The sequence below is a fragment of the Diospyros lotus genome, chromosome 6 (genome assembly GCF_014633365.1).
Source record: "Diospyros lotus cultivar Yz01 chromosome 6, ASM1463336v1, whole genome shotgun sequence".
Lineage (NCBI taxonomy): Eukaryota > Viridiplantae > Streptophyta > Magnoliopsida > Ericales > Ebenaceae > Diospyros > Diospyros lotus.
The window spans coordinates 12236675-12262267 of record NC_068343.1 but is presented as its reverse complement, the minus strand read 5'-3'; the positions used below and the strand labels follow the sequence as shown (position 1 = coordinate 12262267).

Here is a 25593-nt window from a genome sequence, read left to right as displayed (position 1 = left end):
TATGAAGCCTTGTTAATAAAATTATTATTTTTTAAATATTATTTGTATATTTTATTTAAAAAACAAAAATGATGTGAACTCATGGTTTTTAATCAAATATATAGAATTAACTTTAAACTAATTTTATCATTAGTTTATAATTATCCCCTTTTTACATCTCAATTTAAAACCTTTGCATTCTTTCTACAATTTGAAATGAATTTTAATTGAATTGTCGGGGGGGAATGGATGGGTGGTTAATAATGGATCAAACTAGGTCTTTCTTAGAACTTTAGAAAAAAGTGGTCTGTTCAAATTCAACTCATCTAATAAACATAATAAATATAAAGTAGTCATGTTTAGGTTAGTCCAGACTCATTGATAAACCTACTCCTACCAATGCATTCCATTTATATATATATATATTCAAATCTTTATGTATATTCACAAATTAATTTTTTTTTTTTTTTTTTTTTGTATGCTCCACCACTACTGCTAGTGCATTTCCTTAATTTTTTTAGATATTATATATATATATATTCAAATTTATACATTTAGCTTTTAAATATATTTTCTGTATTACAGAAAATATGCTTAGAGAGAGAAAGAGAAAAAAATGTTTAATAGTATAGGGAAAAATAGTGAATTTATGCAATTTTTTAATAGCATCAAAGGTTTTTATTGTTTCCAAAAACACACGAGGGTATCACTTGTATTTTTACTTAATAGATCTATGACCAAAATCGAGTAGAGGGAGGATTGGACCTCTTCCCCGCTTTGGTCTGGATAAAATTTTTTGGGTGTGTTTGATTACATTAAGGTGGAAAAGAAGTCATTTTTCAACTTACATGAAAAATGAGAATCATCTTCTCTTAGATATAATTTTTCATGAAAATAGGCAAAAACATGTTTTAATGATTGTATCATGAAATTCAATTCTATAGAAAATATAATATATCAAATACTAAAGATGGAATTCAATTCCTTAGATATGACATTTTTCATGTATTTTTCATATTATCAAACACACCTTTCTAGTTTGGCCGAATCCTATAAATTGTGAATTGTGATGGCCAGGCCAGCCAATTTGGCGTTAAGAAGCGAACGGATATGATTTGTGTTTCTGGGTGACTAGAGCGGATGGACCATTTTGACAAGGGGGTGTCACAAAGCCATGAGGTGTTGTGATTTGGAACACAAGGTGGTAGTTCCAAGTGGGGTTGATATGGCCATGATGGTCGACAATTTGAGTGGAGTTGAGTTTCTTCTGTTGGGGTTGACCCACAACACGCCATAGCATGGTTTCGTAGTGCTTTGGACGTGAGGTGAGGTTGCAGTGGCCAACTTAGAAAATTATTTCAGCGAGGATGAAGTTGCACTGATAACAATGTTTACAAAGATGAATAAAAAAGAACAAGACATCATAAAAACAATACAAATTTTATATTTTTCTCTACTAATCTTATAATAAACACTTACAAATTTGTCTAAAAATTAAAGAATAAAATTTCACTTGTTAGACATACATCTTCAAGATTGAAACTTGATATAGATGAATAAGATAAGGGGAAAACAAATAAAAATAGAAAATTATAAGGGGAAAACAAATAAAAATAGAAAATTATAAGGGTAAATCAACCATATAACTCCCCAAGTTTGGCCCTTTGGTCTCAATGTAAAGTTCTTCGATTAATAATGGTTCAATGTTTTTATTATGTGCCAATTATGTTGATTTAGCTAAAAAAGTAGAGTGGTAAAATAATAATGGATGCACGTTCTTAATAGAAGAATGTACATATATATACATGGTTTGGTACCTAACATCTATCATATTTTTCTCTTCATCATACACCATTATTCGGGGTGTTTTAAAGTTTGGAAGTGTCAAAACTAACAAAAAAACGTGAGAAAACAACAATGGTAGGAGGTAATCCACAATTTATTTTTATTTTTTTTTTGTTTTTGGTAGACGTCATGGTCTTTTTTATTATTATTATATTCATAAAAGAGATAAGCACCACAGCTATATGGAGAATGACACGAGTAAGGGCAATTAATTATATGGGGGTGTTGACCAAGAAAGCTTATGATTTTGAAATAAGAATGAATAGTCGGTATATTAAGTGTTTTTCATTAATTTAATTTTCAGAATTAAAAGAAGCATTTTTTTTATATATAAAACCATTTTAATCAACAATAACACGAATGTAATCATTAAAATACTTATATTATAACAACAAATACAAATTAAATAAAAAATAAAAAAAATAAATAAAAAATGTATGTATAACACGACTCGAACTTAAAGTCTCTAAATATTTGAGCGTGTGTTTTTATTCTTTTAAACATGAACTTGTGTCCAACAAATAACACAAAAAGAAAAATATTAAAATGGTATTTTATATTAAGCAAAAAAAAATACCATTATTTGCTTGATCACAACAATTAATCCACAATTTATTTTCTGCATTGATCTAAATGTTATTAGATGTTTGTAGCATATTAGATTGGTTTATTTGTCTAACAATTGATATCAGAGCCATTATTTACTTTTGCCTTGACGTTTCCAAAATTCTAAAAAAAAAATCAAAAATAGATTTCGTTGAAGTTTAGATTTGATCTGTAATTTTCTGGAATATTTTGATTATTTGAGTTTAGAAATCTTTAGAAAATTATTTTTTTAATATTCTATAATTTGAATCATCTAATTTAATGGTTGAAATCTTGAGATTTAACCGGGTCTACTTGATGGGTTGAAAATATCCGGATAGAGATTGAGGACAACACTGTTCAGCTGGTGTTTCAATTAGGCCATTTAGTGGGCTGATTTTTTATGGGCTAGTGCTTCAATTTGGCCATTCAATGGACTGGTTTTACACGGGCTTTTAAGTGAGGTGGGCCTTATATGTTTTAATTTATTATTGGGTCTAAAAATTTCTAGTGTTTTCATGGGCTTTTAAGTGGGATGGGCTTTGCATGTTTTAATTCATTATTGGGCTCACATATTTTAATTTGCTATTGGGCTTGCATATTTTTCCACTTTGGACTTGCATGTTTTAACCCATTATTTGCCTGCAAAATTAAGGATAGTTGTTGGCCCATTTCTGTTAAAAAAACAAAAAGAATTTTGTAATTATTTGTTTCAACTTATTTGCATGAATTAATTTATTCTATCCATATTAATTTATGCAATATGTTGAATGAGTTCATTTGCATAAAATTAATAATATGTGCATAATATTATGATTTAATTATGCAATATTATGTTTATGTTTATTGCATGATATATGAGAATATTTTTGGTGCATAATTAAAATATGAAATACATATTATTTGCATAAAATTTAATTTTATGCATAATATTTAAATGTCTAGTGATCCATATAATTTTAATTAATTAAGGATTAGCCACAACATCCTTAATTAAATAAAATTATATATTATGTTTAGGATCACATAAAGAATTGTAATTAATTATATTTAATATTATAAATTTTATCCTACATGAACTTTTATTATATTTATATAATTAATTATGATAAAATATCAAATTATTTTCATAATATTCCTACAGGAATTATGAGTTAGTACATAATTTGATAGTTTTATCATAAAGTTTATTTTTAATAGAATTATTCTCATAATATATCCATAAATCATGAATTAAGTATATAATTTGATACTTCTATTATAAAGAACACATGAATCTGTTTGAATTAAAAATTTAGCCCACATGCAATTTTTATGTTATTAGATTCATTTATGTATGATTTACATTGGTAAAACATGCAATTTATTTAATTAGATCTCAAAATTTTGACATAAGCATTTATAATATTTATACAGCTTCACAACTTGTTAATTTCTCTGATATTCGTTGCGATATTCTTGAATTAACAGGTGATAACTTTAAGATATGAAAAGAAATAATTCTTCTCCATCTAGGGTGGATGGACATTGACTATACTATTAGGAAATACGAGCCATTAGCAATCACTGATACTAACATTATAGTGAACATCTCACTTTATGAACGTTGAGAGAGATCTAATTGTCTCAAAGTGATATTCATTAATACTAATTTTTTTGTTGGTATACGTGGTTTTGTCGATTAGCATAAAAAGGTTCAAGACTTGTTGAAAACGATTGATGATCAATTTATCACTTCTAATAAGGCACTTGCAAGCACCATAATTATGAAGTTCTCATCCTTGAGGCTCACCAGCGTGAAAGGTATGCATAAGCACATCATATAGATGAGGGACATTGGGCTCAACTTAAGAAACTCGAGATTACATTATCCGATTTATTTCTTTAGTGCATTGTATCCTGAATACTCTCCCACCACAGTATGGGTCGTTCAAAATCTCGTACAACACAAATAAAGATAAATGGTCAATCAATAAATTAATGATCATGTGTGTTTAAGAGGAATGGAGGCTTGTGATAGAGCATGGTGAAAGTGCAATGCTGACTACAACACAGGGAAAAGGCAAATCTCAGGCCAATCAGAAGGAGAAGGGTAAAATACCACCCTAAACTGATATTAAGAAGGAATCCAAGTGTTTCTTCTATAAGAAGAATGGACACATGAAGAATGATTGCGCTAAATTCAAGAAATGGCTTGAGGATAAAGGTAATCCAACCTCGTTTGTTTGTTATGAATCTAATATGCTTAATGTTAATATTAACACTTGGTGGATTGACTCTAGCTTTACAGTCCATACTGCAAACTCCTTGCAGGGTATGCAAAATCTAAGGAAGCCAGTGAAAAGTGAGCAAAATATCTTATTCGGAAACAAGATGGGCTCACATGTGGAGGCTATAGGGACGTGTGTTTTGACTTTAAGTAGTGGGTTTTTTAAAAAAATTAGATAAGACCTTCTATGTTCTAAGTTTTTCACGAAACTTGATTTCAGTTTCCAGACTTGTGCCTTTCGAATATTCCTTAAAATTTTTAGATATATCATTCAGTTTGTTTTATAACTTTGATTGTATTGGGAATGGTATTTTGTCTTATGGTCTTTATCGTATTAATTTTTAAGACAATGACATTTAGAGTTCAATGCATGTTTATACTAGTACTAAAAAGTATATTATTAACGAGGACTCCTTTATATTAAAAGATTAATGAATGATGGGGTACTTAGTACTCTAGATTTTACTGATTTTGAAACATATGTGGACATCATTAAGAAAAGTAGGCCAATAAGTCCAAGAAATGTGCTAATAGGAGTTCAAACATATTAGAAATGTATATATTGATATATGTAGTCCAGACATAAACTCACATGGTCAGAAATATTTCATCACTTTCATTGATGATTACTCACGATGTATGTATCTCTACTTGCTTCATAACAAAAGCAAAACATTAAATGCCTTTAAGATCTTTAAGGCTAAAATAGAGAAACAATGTGGGAAACAAATAAAAATTATAAGATCAGACAGAGGTGGAGAATATTATAGTAGATACATTGATGATGGATAAGTACGTGGTCCGTTTGCTAAGTTTCTTCAAGAGCATGAAATAGTTGCTCAATACGCCATGCTTGGTTCACCAAACTAAAATGGTGTGGCAGAAAGAAGAAATCAAACATTATTGGACATGGTGCGAAGTATGCTTAACAGCTCCAATCTTTCTAAATCCTTGTGGACTAAAGTACTAAAGACGACTGTCTATATATTAAACCGGGTTTCAACCAACGTTGTTCCAAAGACAATTTGAATTATGAAAAGGTTGGAAATCAGGTTTGCGACATATGTGCATTTGGGGATGCCCGTCTGAAGTGAGAATTTATAATCAACAAGAGAAGAAGTTGGACTCGAGGACCATTAATGGGTTTTTCGTTGGATATGCCAAAAGCTATAAAGGATACAGATTTTATTGTCCATACTCACAGCACTAGAATTGTGGAATTAAGAAGCGCTAAGTTTCTTGAGAATGACTTGATCAGTGGAAGCGATCATATCATGAACAAAATTCCATAACATGATCATTCAGAATTTTAACATTCCACATCAAATGATAGATTGGTTATAGTTCACAGCACTCTTCAAATTCCAACCGATGTTGAACAACCAATCAATGAAGTTCCACAAGCCGCTAGCAACATTCTAGTGGATCAAGTAGTTCAGGAATTACTAGCACCTCCTGAACAGTCGGTTGAATCACAAGCTTCTCAAGAAGATGTTGATACAACATTAAGAAGATCCACTAGAACTAAGAGGTCGACAATCTCTAGTGATTATAGTGTACCTACAAGAATCTGCCTACAACGTTGAAGCCGAAAATGATCCTGAGTCATTTTCACATGCCATGAGTTGCAAATAATCAAAATTATGGTATAATGCCATGAAGGAAGAGATGAGTTCTATGAAGAGTAACGGAGTTTGGGATTTTGTTGAGTTATCTCATGGTGCAAAAACCATTGGTTGTAAATGGGTCTTTAAGACTAAGAAAGACTCATTAGACAACAGTGAGAGTTACAAGGCAAAACTCATTGCTAAGGGATTCACTTAGAAAAAAGGAATCGATTACACGAAAACCTTTTCTCCAGTATCTAAGAAAGATTCATTGCACATTATTGTGGCATTAGTAGCTCATTTTGACCTTGAGTTGCAATAAATGAATGTGAAAATAGTTTTTCTCAATGGAAATCTAGAAGATGAGGTTTATATGAAACAACCTAAAGGATTCCCCTTTAGTGATGGTGAGCATTTGATTTGCAAGTTTAAGAAATTCATATATTCTCTAAAACAAGCGTCCCATCAGTGGTATTTTAAATTCCATGAAGTAATTTATTCATTCGAATTTGTTAAGAACCCCATGGATCAATATATATACCAAAAGGTCAATGGGAGTAGGATTTGTTTTCTTATTTTATATGTGAATGATATTTTGTTTGCAACCAATGATAAAAGTTTGCTACACGAGGTAAAACAGTTCTTCTCTAAAAATTTTGATATGAAGAATATGGCTGAGGCATCTTATGTCATTGGCATTAATATCCATAGATAGATTTCAAGGCATCTTGGGTCTATCTCAGGAAACTTGTATCAATAAAGTTTTAAAGAGATTTCGGATAAAGGATTGCTCACCAAGTGTAGCTCCCATTGTGAAGGGTGATAGGTTCAATTTGAACCAATGTCAGAAGAATGGTTTTGAAAGGGAACAAACAAAGAACATTCCATATGCTTCTATTGTCGGAAGCCCAATGTATGCTTAGTCTGCACAAGGCCTGACATTATATTTGCTGTAGGAATGTTAGGACAATATCAGAGTAATCCAGGTATGGACCACTTGAGAGCTGCAAAGAAAGTAATGAGGTACCTTTAAGGGACTAAGAACTTCATGCTTATGTATAAACAGACGAATAATCTAAAAATGATTGGTTACTCAGATTTTGACTTTGCTCATTGCGTTGATTCATGCATATAAATCAATATCATGATATATTTTTATGATGGTCGGTGGAGTTGATCATGGAGAAATGTTAAGTAGACCTTGACTATTACTTCCACTATGGAAGCCAAGTTTGTCTCTTGTTTTGAGGCTACTTCACACAATGTATGGATCAAAAGTTTCATATTTGGGCTTAAGATTATGGATTCCATTTCTAAGTCATTAAGAATTTTTCGTGACAATTTAGTTATTGTCTTTAGTTTTAAGAACAACAAAAGTTGACGTAGAAATAAACACATCAACATTAAGTACTTAGTTGTAAGGAAATGTGTTAAAGAAAAGAAAGTGGTCATTAAGCACGATTGAGTTGATAATTGTTGATCCTTTGACTAAAGGCATGCTCCCATTGAAATTCAAGGATCATGTTGATAAGATGGGACTTGGTTCCACCATGTAATTGTATACATTTGATATTTGAATGAAACTCTTATTTATTATGATGTTTTCTCATATTTATGTGCACCTTAATTTATTTGAGAAAACACATCTGTATAGGACCAAGAACAAACACAGGGTTTATTCATTAAGTAATGTTGCCACATGAAGTATAATTCTTGAGAAAATGAATACATTATAATACATGGAAGGTAATATTCGTTGTTAGAGGACTTACTGCCATGATTCATATATTTATTTCTTGAGAAACGACAATCAATGAGATTAAGTTAAGGCATCAAGTTAAACGTATGGACCAAGTGAGAGAATGTAAAGTTCTTTGATTAATAATGGTCTAACGTTTTCATTATGTGCCAGTTATTAGTTCATTGATTGAGTTGTAAATTGATAATAAATGCACGTTCTTGATGAAAAAATGTACATATATATGGTTTGGTCCTTAGGCTCTATCATCATTTTCTCTTCATCATACACCATCATTCGAGGTGTTCTAGAGCTTGGAAGTGCCTTGGATGTAATTCACGATTTATTTTTCGCATTGATCTAAACACTATTAGATGTTTGTAGCATGTTAGATTAGTTTATTTGTCTAACACTCAATACTCTCCAAATATTGAAATCGTCTAATCAATTTTTAAACTTCAAAATTAGTAGTAATACCACCCTAAAATTAAGCTTTTGTGAGGTTCTCATCACTAATTTTAAAAAGTTTAGGAATTGATTAAATAGACCTTAGAATTTAGATGGGGTCTAGGTCAAATGACAAAAATTTAGTCTGATCAATTTACTCCTATAATAAATACAAACCCCAATAAATCAACTCTAAATAAATAAAATCATTCTCTTTTTAACTCGACCAAATAAAGAGTATTAAAACATTGTTCATATAAATCACTCAACTTATTAGAATGATTAAATTTTAAAGAGTAGAATAGTAGAATTATTTTATGTGTGGCAATGCTTGATAACCAAGCTTGTAACTTGGATCCCTGTAACAATATATATATTTTTATAAATAGTTAGAAAAAAACTTGCAATCTAAATTGTCTATAATTAGTTTATATTTAAACTTAAGAAATTAAAATAAAAGTTCAAATAATTGAGAGGTATAAGAAATTAAATTTTAAATAGAAGGACCAAAGCCAAATTGGATTCTAATTGAACACTAAGGTTGCGTTTTTTTTTACTTTCAAATTATTTTTAATTCTTAATTTTTTAAAATAATAAAAACACGTTATTTTTGTTATTTTTAAAAATGTATTTTTGAAAACAAAAAAAAAATTATAAAGAAAACTCAAAATAACAAAAAATTATTTTGAGTGTTTTCATTCAAAATAAACTCTAAACTTAAAACACATTTATTTATTTATTTATTTATATTTTATTATTGTAATGCAAAAAAATATTACAAAATTCATTAATTTTAAAAAATATATATATATTTAATAATATATTAACATTAAATATTTCTAATTTACTGAATAATCAAATTTATTGAATAAAAAATTATTTTCAAAATTTCAAAGAGAATGTGTTTTCTAATTTTCTGTTTTGAGAAATAATTTTTCAAAATGATAAAAGAGAACGTGTCTTCAATTTTCTAAAAACAGACTACCAAAATAGAAAACTGAAAATGAATTCAAAATTCAAAACTAAAAATTGAAAAGTAAAGAGAATGGAATCTAAACTATTCAGGCAAATCACCATTTTTACCAATTTTGTTTTTGCTGAAAAAAAAAATTGTGAATTTTTTAATTAGTTTTTGAATTTTGAAAAAAAAACATTAGTTTTATTCTATTCAATTAATTTTTGAATTTTAGCATAACATAACATATATATAAGGTAGCTTAATCATATAAGGGGTACAACGGATTTCTGTCTTCTCGGTGGCAACAAGACCACCTCTTTATCATATCAATACTAAGAAAGCTCGCACGAGTATCCTGCAGTGGTCAAACATTTAAAGTTTTATATAGAATATCAGGATTCAACTCAATACAGAGATTTACTGGAAAGTTTAAGTTCTACATGAACTGCACTAAACATCCAACTTTAAGTGTGTATAGATTGTATCTGCATCTAAATTTATTCGAAGAATGCATTAGGGGGAAAGGTCACCCGTTCCTGGGGATTCGTCGAGCAAAGTTTGGATATCCCATGTGAATAAAAAAAAAAAATAACGTCAAGCAAATATAAATCCAAAAAAAGTTTAGAAAATAAAGCAACATAGTCATGCAATTGCAAATAAATTTTTATGTATCTTAACACTGTGATTATTATATTTATTTATTAATAATTAAAAAAGTATAATAATATTTTTTAATTACATAAATACCAATCTCTGATACGTCAGCTATTATTTCTTACACGAAAATTCATTAAAATGCTTGTACAAAATGTTTAATGTATCCGAAAAGATATATTAAAATAATTCTTTGATAGAATTATTATATAAAATATTAATTTTCTGTTGGATATTTTTTCCGTGACCAAGCCAGACTTCCCATTCTGGCCGTGACTCAAGTCGTAGAAATCCAGTCAACAATGGCAGGTCGTCTACGTAAGGTATACCATCTTTGACTGGAAGTCTGGAACTGCCAAATTTAAGACAAGTCGATTACGCAATTTCCCCAACAAATATTAAACTATCGCCCTTACCTTAAGCCTCAAGTCCGAATGCCCCATCTCCTGAGTTAACACAAATTCCCACAACAAAGAAAGGAAGAGCAACCCAGCAAGTATGAAGATCTGGCCGCTGGTTTTGTTAGCCTTGGCCACGTTGTCAGCTCTATCCGCTGAACAATGTGGTAAACAAGCTGGTGGCGCCCTGTGCCCAAATGGGCTTTGCTGCAGCCAATACGGTTATTGTGGCGACACCGATGACTACTGCCTAAAAGGTTGCCAGAGCCAGTGCAAGTCTGGTGGCGGCGGTTCAACTCCCACGCCCTCCCCTAGCGGCGGTGGAGGAGGCGTTGCTTCCATTATCACCCCGGCTCTTTTTGACCAAATGCTCAAGCATCGAAATGAGGAGAGTTGTAGCCACGGATTCTACACTTACGATGCCTTCATTGCCGCTGCACGGTCGTTTAATGGGTTCGGGACGACTGGCGATGACGCCACTCGTAAGAGGGAGTTGGCCGCGTTTTTGGGCCAAACCTCTCATGAGACAACTGGTTAGTGGCTGGTTTTTGTCTTTTTTCCTTTTTGTTAGGTGGTTTAATTTCTTGTGCCGGATACTGACGGTCGTCGACGTAGGTGGGTGGCCAAGTGCACCGGATGGTCCGTATGCGTGGGGATATTGCTTTGTAAGGGAAGGAGGTGATCATACCGATCCCTTGTGTACCTCCAAAGATTGGCCATGTCCCCCTGGTAGAAAGTACTATGGTCGTGGACCAATCCAACTAACCCAGTGAGTTCCCCAACTCTTTTTATCTTTCAGTGATGAGACTCGTCTTGTGATCCTGATTTTTTGACCATGGTCCTTTCTTGACTTCTTTAATTAGCAACTACAATTATGGTTTAGCGGGCAAAGCAATTGGAGCGGATCTGATAAACAATCCAGATCTGGTAGCCACAGACGCGATCGTATCATTTAAAACGGCCATATGGTTTTGGATGACCCCACAAGCAAACAAACCGTCATCGCACGACGTCATCGTCGGAAAATGGACGCCGTCCGAGGCAGACAGGTCGGCGGGTAGGGTTCCAGGCTATGGTGTCATCACCAATATCATCAATGGTGGGTTGGAGTGCGGTCAAGGCCCAAAAGACAAGGTGGCAGATCGGATCGGGTTTTACAAGAGATACTGTGACCTACTAGGTGTGAGTTATGGAAACAACTTAGACTGCTACAATCAAAGGCCTTTTGCCTAAGGGGCTTCGCGGCCCATTGAAGTTATTGGCAATTTGCCAAATGTCTTATTTAAAAATAAAGATAAAGCGATATCTTTGTACGCATTATCTATCAGTTGCTTGTACGTATCGTACCTAAATTTATCTGAAGCAAAATATTTTATTTAAAAATATAAAATCTTATTATGCAAGCAAAATTTGAACTCATAACTTTTCATATCTAGTACAAAATTAATTAATTATACCACTATACTCAAATTTATCTCCATATAAATATTATCTAAAAAATTAAACTCCACCTATATATTTATATATGTGCCAAATTCAGCAGTAAAATCCACAAGCACGGGCACGGCAGCATAGACCCCCATTTTAATAACTTGAACTAAAAAGCAAACAAAAATCCAAACTGCCCGATTAATTAATGAAGGCAAAACTCTAATTAAAATCCAATCCATTGGTCATCTATCCCCATTAAAAGTCAATTATTCTCTGCAAAGTTACAAAGTTAATTATTCTGGTATGATGTGACATCCAATAATCATAATACCAAACTCGTCTCTTTTATGAATGAAAAAGTAAAATTGTAGGGCACCCACCACCAGAGGCACCTGCACCTTTTCCCATTTTAAGTGTACCGTTTGTCTTCAATTATATTATTTTACTTACTTTTTACACTACACTCTCATTATTTGAAGCACATTATATTTTTTATATAATTTTTTTGATTATATGGTATCTTAGAGTGCTAGTCCTAAAAATACTATAGAAGAACCCAAAATATACAATGTCTTAACTCTTAATATTGTCTTTTATTAGAGTTTGCATGATTTTGTATCATTATTTATCGAATTTAAAGAATAAAGAGACAAATAATACTGCTAATGACGCCTGTTAAGAGTAGATTAGATTCCTTAAATGTTTCTTAGTTATATATATTTTGTGAAATTTAAAAATAATTGTCTAAAGAAAAATAGATCTCAAATGCACAACAAAAATTTTCATGTGTTAACGCCTCCGATTTTGCCACGTAGCACCGACAGCTTGATTTGGGGCAAGACTAAAGAAGAATAAATACTCTGCTTTCTGGTGGCAAGGAGTAATGATCGCCGGACATAGGCAGGCAGAGAAAGATGACGATGACGATGAGTGACAAACAGGCGGCCCATAAAGTTTCAGGATCTTGGAAAATCAGCTACAGCTTCCATTTACTTGTAGCACTGCCAGTGGGCATCTTCCTCATTCTGGCATTTTACTCAACCAGTAGAGAGAGCCAGTTGGTGGCGGAAGAAGATCATCGCCGCCGGCCAAACAAAGACGGTGCCGGTGGCGGCAATGGGTGCGACTTGTTTTCAGGCAAATGGGTGCTTGACAAGGAGCCTAATTTTTATCCTCTGTATAAAGAGCAAGATTGCTCTTTCATTCATGACGGGATAGCTTGCGAGAAGTTCGGCAGGAAGGATCTCAAGTATCAGCAATGGCGGTGGCAGCCTCATGACTGTGATCTCCCAAGATTCAATGCCACAGCAATGCTGGAGCGGCTAAGGAACAAGAGGCTCGTATTTGTGGGGGATTCAATTAACAGAAATCAGTGGGTTTCAATGGTCTGCTTGGTCCAGTCTCCCATCCCTCCCGCGCTCAAGTCCGTGCACCTCAATGGCTCCTTGATCACCTTCAAGGCGACTGTGAGTTAAAACGCTAATTATATATAACTGGTGATCTATGATTGGATTTCAAAAATTCAATCCATTCAATGAGAAGCATATACATACATATATATATATAATAATATAATAATGGCTGGCTGATTATTAGGAATACAATGCAACAATTGATTTCTACTGGGCGCCGCTGCTGGTGGAGTCTAACTCCGACGATCTCTTCCACCACCGCATCGCCGACCGGATCGTCAGAGCCGAGTCGATAGAGAAGCATGCCCGGAGCTGGACTGACGCGGACATTCTCGTGTTCAATTCCTATCTGTGGTGGAGACGGCCTAAATTGAAGGTCTTGTAAGTGGATGTGTTTTATATATGTATCATCATCGTCTTTGAAATTATAGCACTCAAAAGCTCATAAAATTCAAATTTGGGACACCTTAAAATTTAGTAATATTAGGGCTTACAACAACTACAGTACGTACCAAATTCAGAATCAGGTGGTTAAAACACCAAATTTATAGAGAGGCAAATAATAAGATGAGCGTACGACTACGAGTAGGTGGGGATCATTCGGAAGTGGAGATGGAATATACAAAGAGGTGGAGATGTTGCGTTCGTATGAGATGGCTCTGAGAACATGGGCGGATTGGTTAGAGTTTCATGTTAACCGCAGCAAGACCCAGCTCTTCTTCGTTACCCTGTCCCCCACTCACAACAGGTATAATATTTTTAATTTTATATTCCTTTTATAGCTTCTTGATATATTCAAAAGTAAAAAAGAATAATAATAATAATAATTGGATAATAGGGCCAAGGAGAGGGATGAACATTGATGAATGGGATGGATCCATACGAGTGGGACATTGAACCAACGTGTTATGTTGGAAGATGTTGGTTGGGATTTGTCCTGGAACATTGATCATTCCTGCAAGCCTTATCCCAACCAACCAACGCGCACACACACATAGTATTGACTGTTTGAGAGGGACACCATTCTTCAGCCCTGTTCATAATATTAAAAAAAAAAAAATTGTCATTAGCTGATGATGTTTAAAATGGCATTTTCTATTCAAAAACAAAAAAAAACTCAATGAATGTGCTGTAAAATTGCAGGGCTGACGAATGGGGCAAGCCGCCAAACCACAAGTGCAACAATGAAACAGAGCCAATCGCAGAAGAGGGACACCAGGGGATGGATTCAGACCCTCAAATGATGAAGATTCTAGAATCAGCCATTGGTGAACTGGGAAGCAGAGGGTTGAAGGTTCAAATGTTGAACATAACCCAGCTTTCAGAGTATCGCAAGGACGCCCACCCATCCATCCATTCCAAGAAATGGGGCCCCGAGGAAATATCAAACCCTGTTCGTTTTGCGGATTGCACCCATTGGTGTCTTCCTGGAGTGCCTGATGTCTGGAATCTCATCCTCTATGCCTACATTTTTGGTTCTTGATTGGATGCTTCAGTCGGCTCGCTATTTCTGTTGTTGATTATAATTTATATGCTGAAGATTGAACCCAAATTCATCTTCTTGTCCGCTTCCATTCTCAAATTCATTTTCTTAAATGTTTTTTTTTTTCAATTTAATTTTATGGCTTAGGGTTAGGGTTCCAAGATAAGACATGCTTAATGTATCTTACTTTTATTTTTAATTAAAATTAAATGATCACACATAACTGAAATTGAGATATATAATAAAATGCATGGTATCGCATATATTTTTAAAAAATTAGAGTACATTTAATGTATCTATCTTGTGCATGCAGAACACATGATATTTAGTGTTTTGGCAGAGGTTCTTGAATGTTACTTAGGTCTTACATACAATTTTAATTTAATTGTCTTCACTTTACTTTTTGATGGTTAGAAGTTAGATTTTATGGAACTAATTTAGATCGAGTAATGGTAGGAGTCGGTGTCAATATCTTCATTGAAAGAGATGTTAGACAGATGAAACAATGACATACCTTATTATCTTCTAATAATGAGAATATATTATACGTCATAATTTTTAATATTATTGATTTAGATGAGAGAATTTAGGCATGCTAAGTAGCATTTCTCAAGTTCAAGTTGTGGGTGTACATTAATTGTATACATTCTCAGACACCATATAACTGGTTTTAAATGATCATAGGGTGGCATTTATTGTTTTGGGCTAAAAATCAATTCTTAATTAGAATCCCTGAAACCAAATTAGAGACAAAGAGAGAAGAAATTAAAGAAAAGAAAAGTAGAAGAGAAAAAATTGATTTCTTTTTTTTTTTTTTGGAAAAATAAATGACAGCCTTTTCTTTTCTAAAAGGAGAAATTAAAATGATAAGTGTTAGTGGTAATTTTTGTCTTTTGGAGGGGGATAATAAAATAAAAGGATAGATGCCAAAAGGATGGGCAATCCAATTTTGCTCGGTTCTACTGGCCATTTATATAGGGTTGAGTTAACCTATTTATTTTTTGGCCCAAGGCCCAGCCTGTTTAAAGGCTCAACTACTCAGCTCAATTCATGGGCCCAACAAAATTTGTATTTTATAGAAAAATAACATTATTTATAATTTAATTTTAAATTTTAATTTTTGATATATAATTTAATAACTCTAATACATTAAAAATTATATAAAAATTCCATAAATTTATAATAACAATCAATAAATCCCAAATAATTTATATCCAGTACAAAATTTTACACTAGTTTACAAGAAAAGTTAATATTTCATATATGAAAAGTCATAATCACTTTAAAAAATTCTCAATATATAAATAAATATGTAATTATACACAGCTATTGCAATTCAAATTCAAAATATAAAGTAATTTTATAAATTTTAAGAGTTGGAATCTTTCCATATCCTTTAGTGTATATAATTTCTATAATTTCTCATGTATAAAAAATAAATGTAATTATATCAATGACGCAATTAATTGCCTCCACAAATATCAGGCTCAATGTATAGCATACGATAGATGGAAAACTATCAAAATTTGGGTCCCTGATTGCCTTGCATGGTTTTTGATATTTATGTCTTCGATTACGTTAGGAGAGATAAATTATAAGTGTGAGACTTTACTTCACTGTGCAGGGTGATAATTAAATTTATAACCCATCAAACTAACACTGATATATCACTTATTTGACCGCTTGATCTACTTAGGCCAAAATTTGAGCCCATGCCCTCACAAGGGTCTGCCTATGTCTAATATTATTATAAGTGTATATAAAGGATGAGCAGCATTAGGGTCAAACCTATAGGTTGTGATTTGCATGCTAATGAGTGAGACCAGTCATTTACTTGTATCGGCTGATGTTAAATCTAGCATCGCATAATACAAATCTTCAGAAAAATCACGGATAGAACTAATTTTTGCAGAAATATACAAAGCAAGGTAGAACCACTCACCTATTTTGTTTGTTGGGTTCAGATGTCTAAAATTTTTGTTACTCGTGCATAATTTAATTAAGGGTCTTTGGGTATCAAGAAATCTATTTTGTACTTCTTATTCTCATTTATTATTATTATTATTACAGACTTTTGATTTCTTTTTTTTTTTTAAAAAAAAAAAACCCATTTCCAAATTTGGGTTTGAGTCTAGGGTCTCCTTAGAAAATGGGTTGGGGCTTTTAGAAAATGGGTTGGTATAAGGGGTTAAATCCTGTGTATCAGTTATATCTTTTAAGATCAGAGTTTAAATTATTTTTAAGATGAATCTACACATATTACTTCTTTTATGCTTATATGACAAATAAGATTATATAAACTCAAGACATTTTTTCAACACCTGTCCTAAATGCTCTCAATTGAAAATCTACCAAGTTTTAAAGGGTATTTCAATGCCCACTAATCTTCTAATCGAAGTTGAACACAAAGAAAATGGAAACGAGACTGGAATGGAAGGATTTATAATCTATCAAAAAAGACACGAAGATTTATGGGCTGAGAGATATCATTAAATTGGGGTCGACATAAGTAAGAAAGGGTATGTATGCAATATTGCAAGACACATTAGATACGGATGAGTGACCGTGGAGTGGCAATAAGATGTCAGCATGTACGATAGGATGCTGCCACGTTATAGCCACGAATGCCACAGCCTGCATCATCCAGTTGTTCTTATCTTTTTTCCTTCCACAAAACGCCACAAACGTACGTGGTAGCAAGGATTCAAATCAAATGCCTATCTTCCAGTCTTTTGTTTGCTTTCGGTCGTCATACCAAACATTTATTCACGATTGATTCTCCTCTTGTCCCCATAACTTGAAAGTCACAAAATAGAAATTCACAAGACGCCTCCTTCCTTCCTATCTTCTGTTGTCACAAACATTTATTCACAATTTTCCTCGTCCCGTGACTTGAAAGCCACAATAGTAGATTCCCAAATCTCCTCATCCCCTGGCTTGGAAGTGAGGCATATGTCCTTTATTTTTATTTTTTTTAGATTAAGTGCTACCACTCGCACTCCCGTCGAATTTATCTCAAGGTCATCACGAGAGAGATAAATCAAAATATGCTTAAGTGACCATGATTTTTTTTTTTGAAATTGCATCCACTAGCACTTTACCAAGAATCACTTTCAAAAAGATGTAAATTTTTTACTTCCCTAAAAAATCGATCTCATACTCACAATTTTTAGCATGACTTTATAATCTCCTCTTTTACCACCCCGCTACGCCACTCGAACAAGATTAAATGAAACTCTCGAAAGACAAATAAAGTACACATAGGCATGTCTTTCTCCTATAAATCAACTCGAGGTGACATTGCTATGCAAACAAAAATATATTCTACAATGAAGAAAGAAAGAAATTAAAAAGCCTAATACAATCTTTATTAAATAAGATATAACTCTTTTTAAGACGTGCCACAATAATTTCTAAGATATAATCATTGTTTTAATGATAACAAAAGGAAAAAATTCTTATAAAAATAATAATCTATTTTTTTATTTTTTAATATAAAATTTTAAAAAATATTCATACATATATATCCAAACAAATTTTTTTATAAAAATAATATATTATATATGAATTTTGATCCTCTAAATAACGTAATTTAGTTTATACTAAATAACGTTAATGTGATAACTCAAATATAATGATTATGTGGGGTCTATCTATTTAATTTTTTAACACAATAACTTGATAGGGTGAGCTTCGCATCATTATATTTGAATTGTCACATGAGCGTTGTTTAGTATAAACTAAATTATGTTACTTAAAGCCTCTAGGGCACAAATCAAGTAGTTGGGCTATAATAAGTTAGAATTCATACTAGTAGAAAATCTTCATTTGTAACCTCCTCTGACAAAATCAGAGGCATGAGTGACAGAAGATCGCGGAAGAACAATAATCTCAAATAATGTTACTTACGACAGATAAAAAATTATTATATTATATATATATTATGAATAATATAATATATAATATTGGTACAACTCAATTGAATGTTTGAACTATTTCAATTTTGAATATATAAAGCTGACTGGTGAGCCTCCTTTATAACTCTTTCTTCTGCTTATAAGTGTTGGAGATAGTAAGGAATAACAATATTTGAATTCATGAAAAACCTCTATATCAATTTTGTGTAATTGTCAGCTTTGCTAAGAAAAGAAGTTTCGTGGGATAACCTTAGTTTATTTAATTATGAGTCAACAATGAACAAGCTAATTAATTAGGCGCATATAATTAATGCCAAGCAACAAATTAAGAAGAAATAATTCAGTGTCTGCAGTTTGTAAAATCTCAATGGGTGTTTAGACAGAATTCCTAAATATTTAAAGTTGAATTTGTTTGAAAGATGGATAAACAAGCGACGACAATAAATGATCAGTTCTATGAAATTAAGTAGAAAGAGATCAATTATGGGAGCAATTTTTATCTTACAACAAAAGAGAGAACATCAAATCTAGAGGTAAAATAGTTATATAGACTGTTAATAATTAATACCTATATATTTCAATAAAATTTATTAATACCTCAGTATGATTTTCTAATTTATCTTCCAAGATAAACGAATAAAATTTCGTTTCTCACAATAATCACATAAAATTATCAACTACAATGGTTTAAGTAGAATGAAGAGAAAAAGAATGTGATTGAGAAACATGAGATATCATATATTTAATTTGAAATTGAACTAATTATGATTTTGACAGTTTTTGGTCAACTAGATTAATTTCTCAAAATATATAGTCCTATTCTATTTTAGAAAACTTTGTCTACAAAATTGGTTCTGAATATATATTTTTACTAAACTATACTGGTAGATTTTAATTAGCAGACCAAACTTTATTTTTGGCCTACTAAACCGAAATCTCAAAACTTTAAAAACATACCGATAGACAACAATTTTTGTCACCTACGTCTATAACATTGACCATTAAACTAGTAGCCCAAAAAGTGAAAAACACATTAACCATTAAACAATCTTTAGTCGACTGTATCTATATTTTTTTGTAGACTAAACAAGATTAAAAATCTAATTTTACATTCTGTGACACTATGCTCATCTAGACTCATTGTAGATTAAATTAATTTTATCATCTTCAAAAAATAATAATTATCACATTGAGGTTACCCGGAACCAATGGGGAAGGGGCCATGCCCAGTGCACACTACCACCCCCCACCCCCCATCCCCCAGCTGCAAAGGAATTCACTATTCTTTTGTTTGTTTGTTAGATGAGTCTTTTTATCCTTAGAAAAGTCAAACTCTCAAAGTATAAAATACAATTAAATTTATTAAAGTTAATGAGTCCAGCACATTTCTAATTTCACATCCCTTTAATTTCACCTTTCTCCACACTTAAAGTGAAAAAAAAATCTTTTTCTTTCAATTATAGTTAAATTAAGATTTTGATTCTCTAATTCAAATAAGATCAGGATTGTAAAATACTATATATTATTGTATTTTTATTATGAAATTGACCATATAAGATTAAGATTGTAAAATATTACATTTTGATTTTTATATTAGAATTGTAAGATTGTATTTTTTATTTTGTGGGATGAAACATAGGAATTCACAAAATGACACTAAGCAGCAGCTAGATTCAAATCAAATGCCTCTTCCTTCCTTCTTTTGTTTTCTTTTTGTTTTCAGACCAAATTTCATCCACAATTCTCTTCTTCTATAACTTAAAAATTAAGTGATGATATATATGCTGTCTATCCGTCATTCAATGGCTCTGTTGGAAAATGGATTTGGTCAAAGACAAGTAGAATACACCATCCATTCCCTATATATATATAAACCATCATGGTATGAAATTGCTATTGAATTGACACACTTTCAACCAGGAAAATATGAAGATCTCGGCACTGGTTTTCTTGGCCTTGGCCACATTGTCAATTATACCAGCACAAGATCTCAGCAACGGCGTTGGAGACGTTTGCTCCATTATCACCTCAGATCTTTTTGACCAAATGCTCAAGCACCGGAACGATGATACTTGTCCCAGCAAGGGATTCTACACTTACGATGGCTTCATTGCAGCCGCAAGGTCGTGCAACGGGTTTGGCACCACTGGCAATGATGACACGCGTAAGAGGGAGCTAGCTGCGTTCTTCGCCCAAACCTCTTATATAACGATTGGTTAGTGTGGTAGAAATTAAATAGTTGTAGATTATTTCTTTCTTCTTTTTGGTGGGTGGTGGTTTTCTTATGGCAACGAGTGATGGTTGTTGGTGAAGGTGGGAATTGGCAGGCGGGCAACGCATCGGATGGTCAGTTTGCATGGGGATATTGCGTTGTAAGAGTAGGAGGTCATCATCCACCTCCATATTGTACCTCCCCAGACTGGCCATGTCCCCCTAGTAAAAGCTATTATGGTCGAGGACCCGTCCTTCTAACTCAGTAAGTCCCCTAACCTTTTTTGTCTTTTGTCGAAGAGTTTGGTCATCTTCTCTTTTATGGTGACTTTAACCGTTACTTCTTCTTTGGCCATTTCAGCAACTACAACTATGGTATGGCAGGCCAAGCAATTGGAGTGGATTTGATCAACAATCCAGATCTGGTAGAAACAGACACGACCACATCGTTCAAGACGGCCATATGGTTTTGGGTGACCCCACAGGGGGGCAAGCCGTCGCCGCACGATGTCATGACCGGAAGATGGACCCCGTCTGCCGATGACATTTCGGCGGGTCGTCTTCCTGGCTTTGGCCTTGTCACCAACATCTTCAGTAGTTGGGCGTGCGGTCGAGGTGAGCCCGTGGAGGACCATTGGATCGGGTTTTACAAGAGATACTGCGACATATTGGGCGTGAGCTATGGGGACAACTTGGATTGCGACAATCAAAAACCTTATGCCTAAGCGGCTCTTTGTAGTTTGTACGCGTTATGACTCACTAACTCACTGTAAGGTAAAGCTTTTCCAAAGCAATTAAATAAAGGCAAAGCTCTTGTGAGTCCTACCAATTAAAATGCCATCCGTTACTTCTCCATTAAAATCAATTATCGTGATATCAATCGTGCAATTACATGCTTAAAGAGATTGCAACTCTAGTTGTACGAAAATAAAAACAAAAAATAGATGCGATACAAAATGAAAATAGAGAACGTTATTTTTTAAAAAAGTAAAAAATAAAAACTCGAGAAAATACGTAAATAAAAATTTATAAATAAAATTTTTAATATAAAAAATAATTATTTAATCTAAAAAATATAAATTCTATAATACATTCAAACAAATTTTGAAAGTAAATTCTAGAAAAAATTAAAAATTTTGACTTAGAAACGAAAAAAATTTGATCCCTATTCATGGATTGATATTTTTTTAATATTACGAAATGGTTACAAAAAATTTTTGAAATTGAAGAAGTGGCCTAAAAATATTTTTTGATATTTTAAAAACAAAAATATTTTAAAAATATTAAAACAACACTGAAAAATTTCTGTAGATCATAGATTGCAAGTAGGTAACAAACCAAGGTACGTATTGCTTCCATTTTCGTGTTCCTGAGGTGGAGATGTTGCGTTAGTGTATTGATTGTTCTCTGTGAGTCGCAGCAGCAACAACATATATAATATCTCTTTTTATTTTCTCATGAAATCTGATTTTGATATTAGGGAAATATTTTTTTTATATGTTATAGTTTCTTCAAATCGAAAATACGGTTTTCAAAACTACAAATACAAATCAACATTTAATTATGCGGCACCAAACTCATAAATAGGGTGTTGAGGGAAGCTACTGGCTTTGTTTTTTTTCTTTTTTTTTTTATTTTACAATGATTGAGGATTATCTCTGTTTTTTTCTACTTTAAAGTGTTTAGAGGACTATTTTCTAACATCAATTGACTACTTGCAGTTAATACTATGTTTATTTTTTTTTTATAATTTGAATTATGAAATATTTTAAATGCTCATTACAATTCTATTTTTTTATATATATTTTATTAAGAGGTATTTAAAATATTTTATAATTTAGACTGCAAAAATAAGTGAAGTCTGAACTAAAAATAGTTTTATTTATTTTAAAAATATTTTTCTTAAAAAATTGAGACAAAAGTTTAATTAGATATAAACTAAATGTGAATATTCACCTCAAGCGCGTAAACAACTAAAAACAGTTTTTTTATAAAATAAAATATAAAAATAATTCTCATAATTTCTATAGGATAATTTCTCTATTTTTTGATTTTTTTATGTAGTTATAATTTGATGTTAGTAGGGTGTGCATTTTAATTTTTGATTTTTTTTAGATTGCAGAGTATTAGTTGTTGTGCATTATTTGATATTTAATTTTTTTTATATTTGATTTATTTGGAATTGTATAATATAGACCGGTAATTAATTATAGAATACATGCTGAAATTGTAAAACACATGCTGTTTTATTATATTGACTGATACTTTTTTGTAAAATACAAATTGAATTTTTTTTGTTTATACAATAACTTTAATTTTTATTTTTTGTTCAGTTTTTAATTTTTTTTTACTTACTCTTATATTTTAATTTGCAATATTGGTTAATATTATAAATTTTATATATTTGTTTATTATTTGAGTTTCGTAGAGCGTTTAATACAAAAAAATTTACAAGTTCTTCATAAATTTCAACATAAGACACCGTGCATTTTAATCTTAATTTTATTTATACCATGTCTTTAGGCACGTTTATATTCATTGTTTGATAATTTCATATTTAAGAACTATATACATTGTCTTTAAACACGTGATATAAACGAGTTTAGATTTTTAGTTTAGTACATATCTAAGTTCAGTACTTGATTATTTTGTATTTAAATTTAATGTTCGAATTTTTAAGTTACACCGTCCCTTTAGGCACGGGTTATCCCTAGTATATATATATATATATATATGCATGTAAGAAGACGACCTTAATTTGGTATTATGGTAATTGATTTTATTGGTGAACTAATTAATTAATTGATGGGATTTCAATTGCTACAGCTCAAAAGAGCTTTGCCTTTATTTATTAATTGCTTCGGAGAAGCTTAAGCTTACACTCAACTCAGTAAAAACTCATAATTTGTACAAAGATGTCGCTTAAGCATAAGGCTTTTGACAATAGCAATCTATATTCTCCCCATAGCCAACGCCTAGTATATCGCTGTGCCTCTTGTAAAACCCGATTGGGTCGTCCACCCCCTCGTTTGGACCCTTACCGCATGCCCAACTATTGAAGATGTTGGTGACGACGCCGAAACCTTGAAGTCGACCAGCTGAAACGTCTTCGTCTGATGGTGTCCATTTTCCGACCATGACATCATGCGGCGATGGCTTGTTATCTTGTGCGGTCATCCAAAACCATATGGCTGTCTTGAACGATATGATCGGGTCTGTTTCTACCAGATCCGGATTGTTTATTAGATCTACTCCAATTCCTTTGCCCGTCTTACCATAGTTGTGGTTGCTGAAAAGAACAAAAAAATCAGTACTAGTAGCGCCAATTAAGGTAACTCACTGTCAAAAGAGAAGACTACCAAACCCAACGGTGAAAGACAAGCTTAATTAGGAACTTACTGCTTAAGTTGGAGGGGTCCTCGGGCATGATATGATTTGTAAGGGGCACATGGCCAGTCAGGGGAGGTACAGCAGGTAGGTGGATGATTACCTGGTTCTCTCACTATACAATATCCCCATGCGTATTCACCATCTTCCGATTCTTGCCCCCCACCTGCACCAATGACCACCACTCATCACCTTCATAAGAAAACCACGATCCACCAAAAATAAGAAAGAAATTAACTACAAATAATTAGTTCTACCACTAACCACTTGTTCGATAAGAGGTATGAGCAAAGAAGGCCGCCAGCTCCCTCTTACGGGTGTCATCGTCGCCGGTGGTGCCAAACCCATTGAATGACCTTGCAGCGGCAATAAAGGCATCGTAAGTGTAGAATCCCTTGCCAGCACAAGATTCGTCATCTCGGTGCTTGAGCATTTCCTCAAAAAGATCTTTGGTGATAATGGAGCTAATGTCAGGGGAGGGTGTAGGAGGAGTGCAGGCATCTTCTACTGATATAGCTGACAATATGGCCAAGGCCAAGAAAACCAGCGTCGAAATCTTCATATCTTCTTGGTTTCGATCTTCTTCTCTCTTTGTCTTGTCGTCTCTGTTTGAAGATTAATATCTGCAGGCTAAGGTGATTTATAGAGGAAAGACATGCGCTCGCGTATTCTACTTGTCTTTTGGCGCTTCCATTCAATGATTAGCAGACGACATATCTATGACTCAATTTTAACTTGTAGAAGAAGAGAATTGTGAATAAAGTTTGGTACTACGTACGTACACTACAGAGAACATAAGACGAGAATATATGGAGGCATATTTGATTTCAATCTTCCTACTGCTATAATATTCGTTAATTCGACAAAATGTCCCGGCGTCAGCAGCACCATCTGCACCACTGCTACGTACCACCCTCAAACCCCAATTTGCCATCTCTCTCTCTCTCTCTGCGTATATATACACACACACCCGCACCCACATATATGTATATATACAGACATATATGTATATATACAGGCACGCACACATAAGCATTAATACGTACATAGGTGAAGGAAGAAGAAAAGTGTAATATAATAAGGAAGGAATTAATTATTAGACAATACATACAAATGATGAGAACAGCTGATTCATGTCTCTTTAACAATTTGTGTATCCTTTTATTCTTGTGAGTATTCAGTTGAGTGCATTTGGAATAGGCGTAGGCAAATTGTCTACATTTATTATCATCTTAATTATAAGAACAAGACAGAAAATTTATACATGTAAAT

At 32.7% G+C, this 25593-nt stretch overlaps 4 protein-coding genes across 5 annotated transcripts; 3 read left to right on the top strand and 1 right to left on the bottom strand.

Annotated features, from left to right (window-relative positions):
• Positions 1-10481: 10481 nt before the first annotated feature.
• LOC127804813 (endochitinase-like) lies at positions 10482-11800 on the top strand. Its single transcript, XM_052341842.1, has 3 exons — positions 10482-11013; positions 11096-11249; positions 11344-11800. The coding sequence occupies exons 1-3, from the start codon at positions 10581-10583 to the stop codon at positions 11711-11713; spliced, it is 957 nt and encodes a 318-aa protein (XP_052197802.1). The 5' UTR covers positions 10482-10580; the 3' UTR covers positions 11714-11800.
• A 946-nt stretch (positions 11801-12746) lies between these two features.
• Positions 12747-14889, top strand: LOC127804812 (protein trichome birefringence-like 34). Of its 2 annotated transcripts, XM_052341840.1 has the most exons (4): positions 12747-13377; positions 13508-13704; positions 13913-14071; positions 14467-14889. In XM_052341840.1, exons 1-4 carry the CDS (start codon positions 12826-12828, stop codon positions 14804-14806), a joined length of 1248 nt encoding a protein of 415 aa, XP_052197800.1. In that variant the 5' UTR covers positions 12747-12825; the 3' UTR covers positions 14807-14889. The 2 variants fall into 2 exon arrangements, with proteins under 2 accessions (XP_052197800.1, XP_052197801.1); XM_052341841.1 differs by lacking the exon at positions 13913-14071 and having other exon boundaries at positions 12748-13377.
• Positions 14890-20597: 5708 nt separating this feature from the next.
• On the top strand, positions 20598-21831 carry LOC127804816 (endochitinase-like). Its single transcript, XM_052341845.1, has 3 exons — positions 20598-20938; positions 21037-21199; positions 21296-21831. The coding sequence occupies exons 1-3, from the start codon at positions 20650-20652 to the stop codon at positions 21657-21659; spliced, it is 816 nt and encodes a 271-aa protein (XP_052197805.1). The 5' UTR covers positions 20598-20649; the 3' UTR covers positions 21660-21831.
• A 1920-nt stretch (positions 21832-23751) lies between these two features.
• LOC127804815 (basic endochitinase-like) lies at positions 23752-24943 on the bottom strand. Its single transcript, XM_052341844.1, has 3 exons — positions 24586-24943; positions 24334-24487; positions 23752-24223 (listed from the first exon to the last, which is right to left on the bottom strand). Exons 1-3 carry the CDS (start codon positions 24881-24883, stop codon positions 23857-23859), a joined length of 819 nt encoding a protein of 272 aa, XP_052197804.1. The 5' UTR covers positions 24884-24943; the 3' UTR covers positions 23752-23856.
• Positions 24944-25593: the final 650 nt, after the last annotated feature.

What these genes read in the sequence shown, in the direction of transcription:
- LOC127804812 (XM_052341840.1), top strand. Translation starts at nt 12,826, where the DNA reads ATGACGATGACGATGAGTGACAAACAGGCGGCCCATAAAGTTTCAGGA. An exon ending in CGGCCTAAATTGAAGGTCTT is followed by an intron (nt 13,705 to 13,912) that starts GTAAGTGGATGT and finishes GACTACGAGTAG; the next exon opens with GTGGGGATCATTCGGAAGTG. An exon ending in CTGTCCCCCACTCACAACAG is followed by an intron (nt 14,072 to 14,466) that starts GTATAATATTTT and finishes GTAAAATTGCAG; the next exon opens with GGCTGACGAATGGGGCAAGC.
- LOC127804815 (XM_052341844.1), bottom strand. Translation starts at nt 24,883, where the DNA reads ATGAAGATTTCGACGCTGGTTTTCTTGGCCTTGGCCATATTGTCAGCT. An exon ending in TACCTCTTATCGAACAAGTG is followed by an intron (nt 24,488 to 24,585) that starts GTTAGTGGTAGA and finishes TCATTGGTGCAG; the next exon opens with GTGGGGGGCAAGAATCGGAA. An exon ending in GGACCCCTCCAACTTAAGCA is followed by an intron (nt 24,224 to 24,333) that starts GTAAGTTCCTAA and finishes TGTTCTTTTCAG; the next exon opens with CAACCACAACTATGGTAAGA.
- LOC127804813 (XM_052341842.1), top strand. Translation starts at nt 10,581, where the DNA reads ATGAAGATCTGGCCGCTGGTTTTGTTAGCCTTGGCCACGTTGTCAGCT. An exon ending in AACCTCTCATGAGACAACTG is followed by an intron (nt 11,014 to 11,095) that starts GTTAGTGGCTGG and finishes TCGTCGACGTAG; the next exon opens with GTGGGTGGCCAAGTGCACCG. An exon ending in GGACCAATCCAACTAACCCA is followed by an intron (nt 11,250 to 11,343) that starts GTGAGTTCCCCA and finishes TTCTTTAATTAG; the next exon opens with CAACTACAATTATGGTTTAG.
- LOC127804816 (XM_052341845.1), top strand. Translation starts at nt 20,650, where the DNA reads ATGAAGATCTCGGCACTGGTTTTCTTGGCCTTGGCCACATTGTCAATT. An exon ending in AACCTCTTATATAACGATTG is followed by an intron (nt 20,939 to 21,036) that starts GTTAGTGTGGTA and finishes TTGTTGGTGAAG; the next exon opens with GTGGGAATTGGCAGGCGGGC. An exon ending in GGACCCGTCCTTCTAACTCA is followed by an intron (nt 21,200 to 21,295) that starts GTAAGTCCCCTA and finishes TGGCCATTTCAG; the next exon opens with CAACTACAACTATGGTATGG.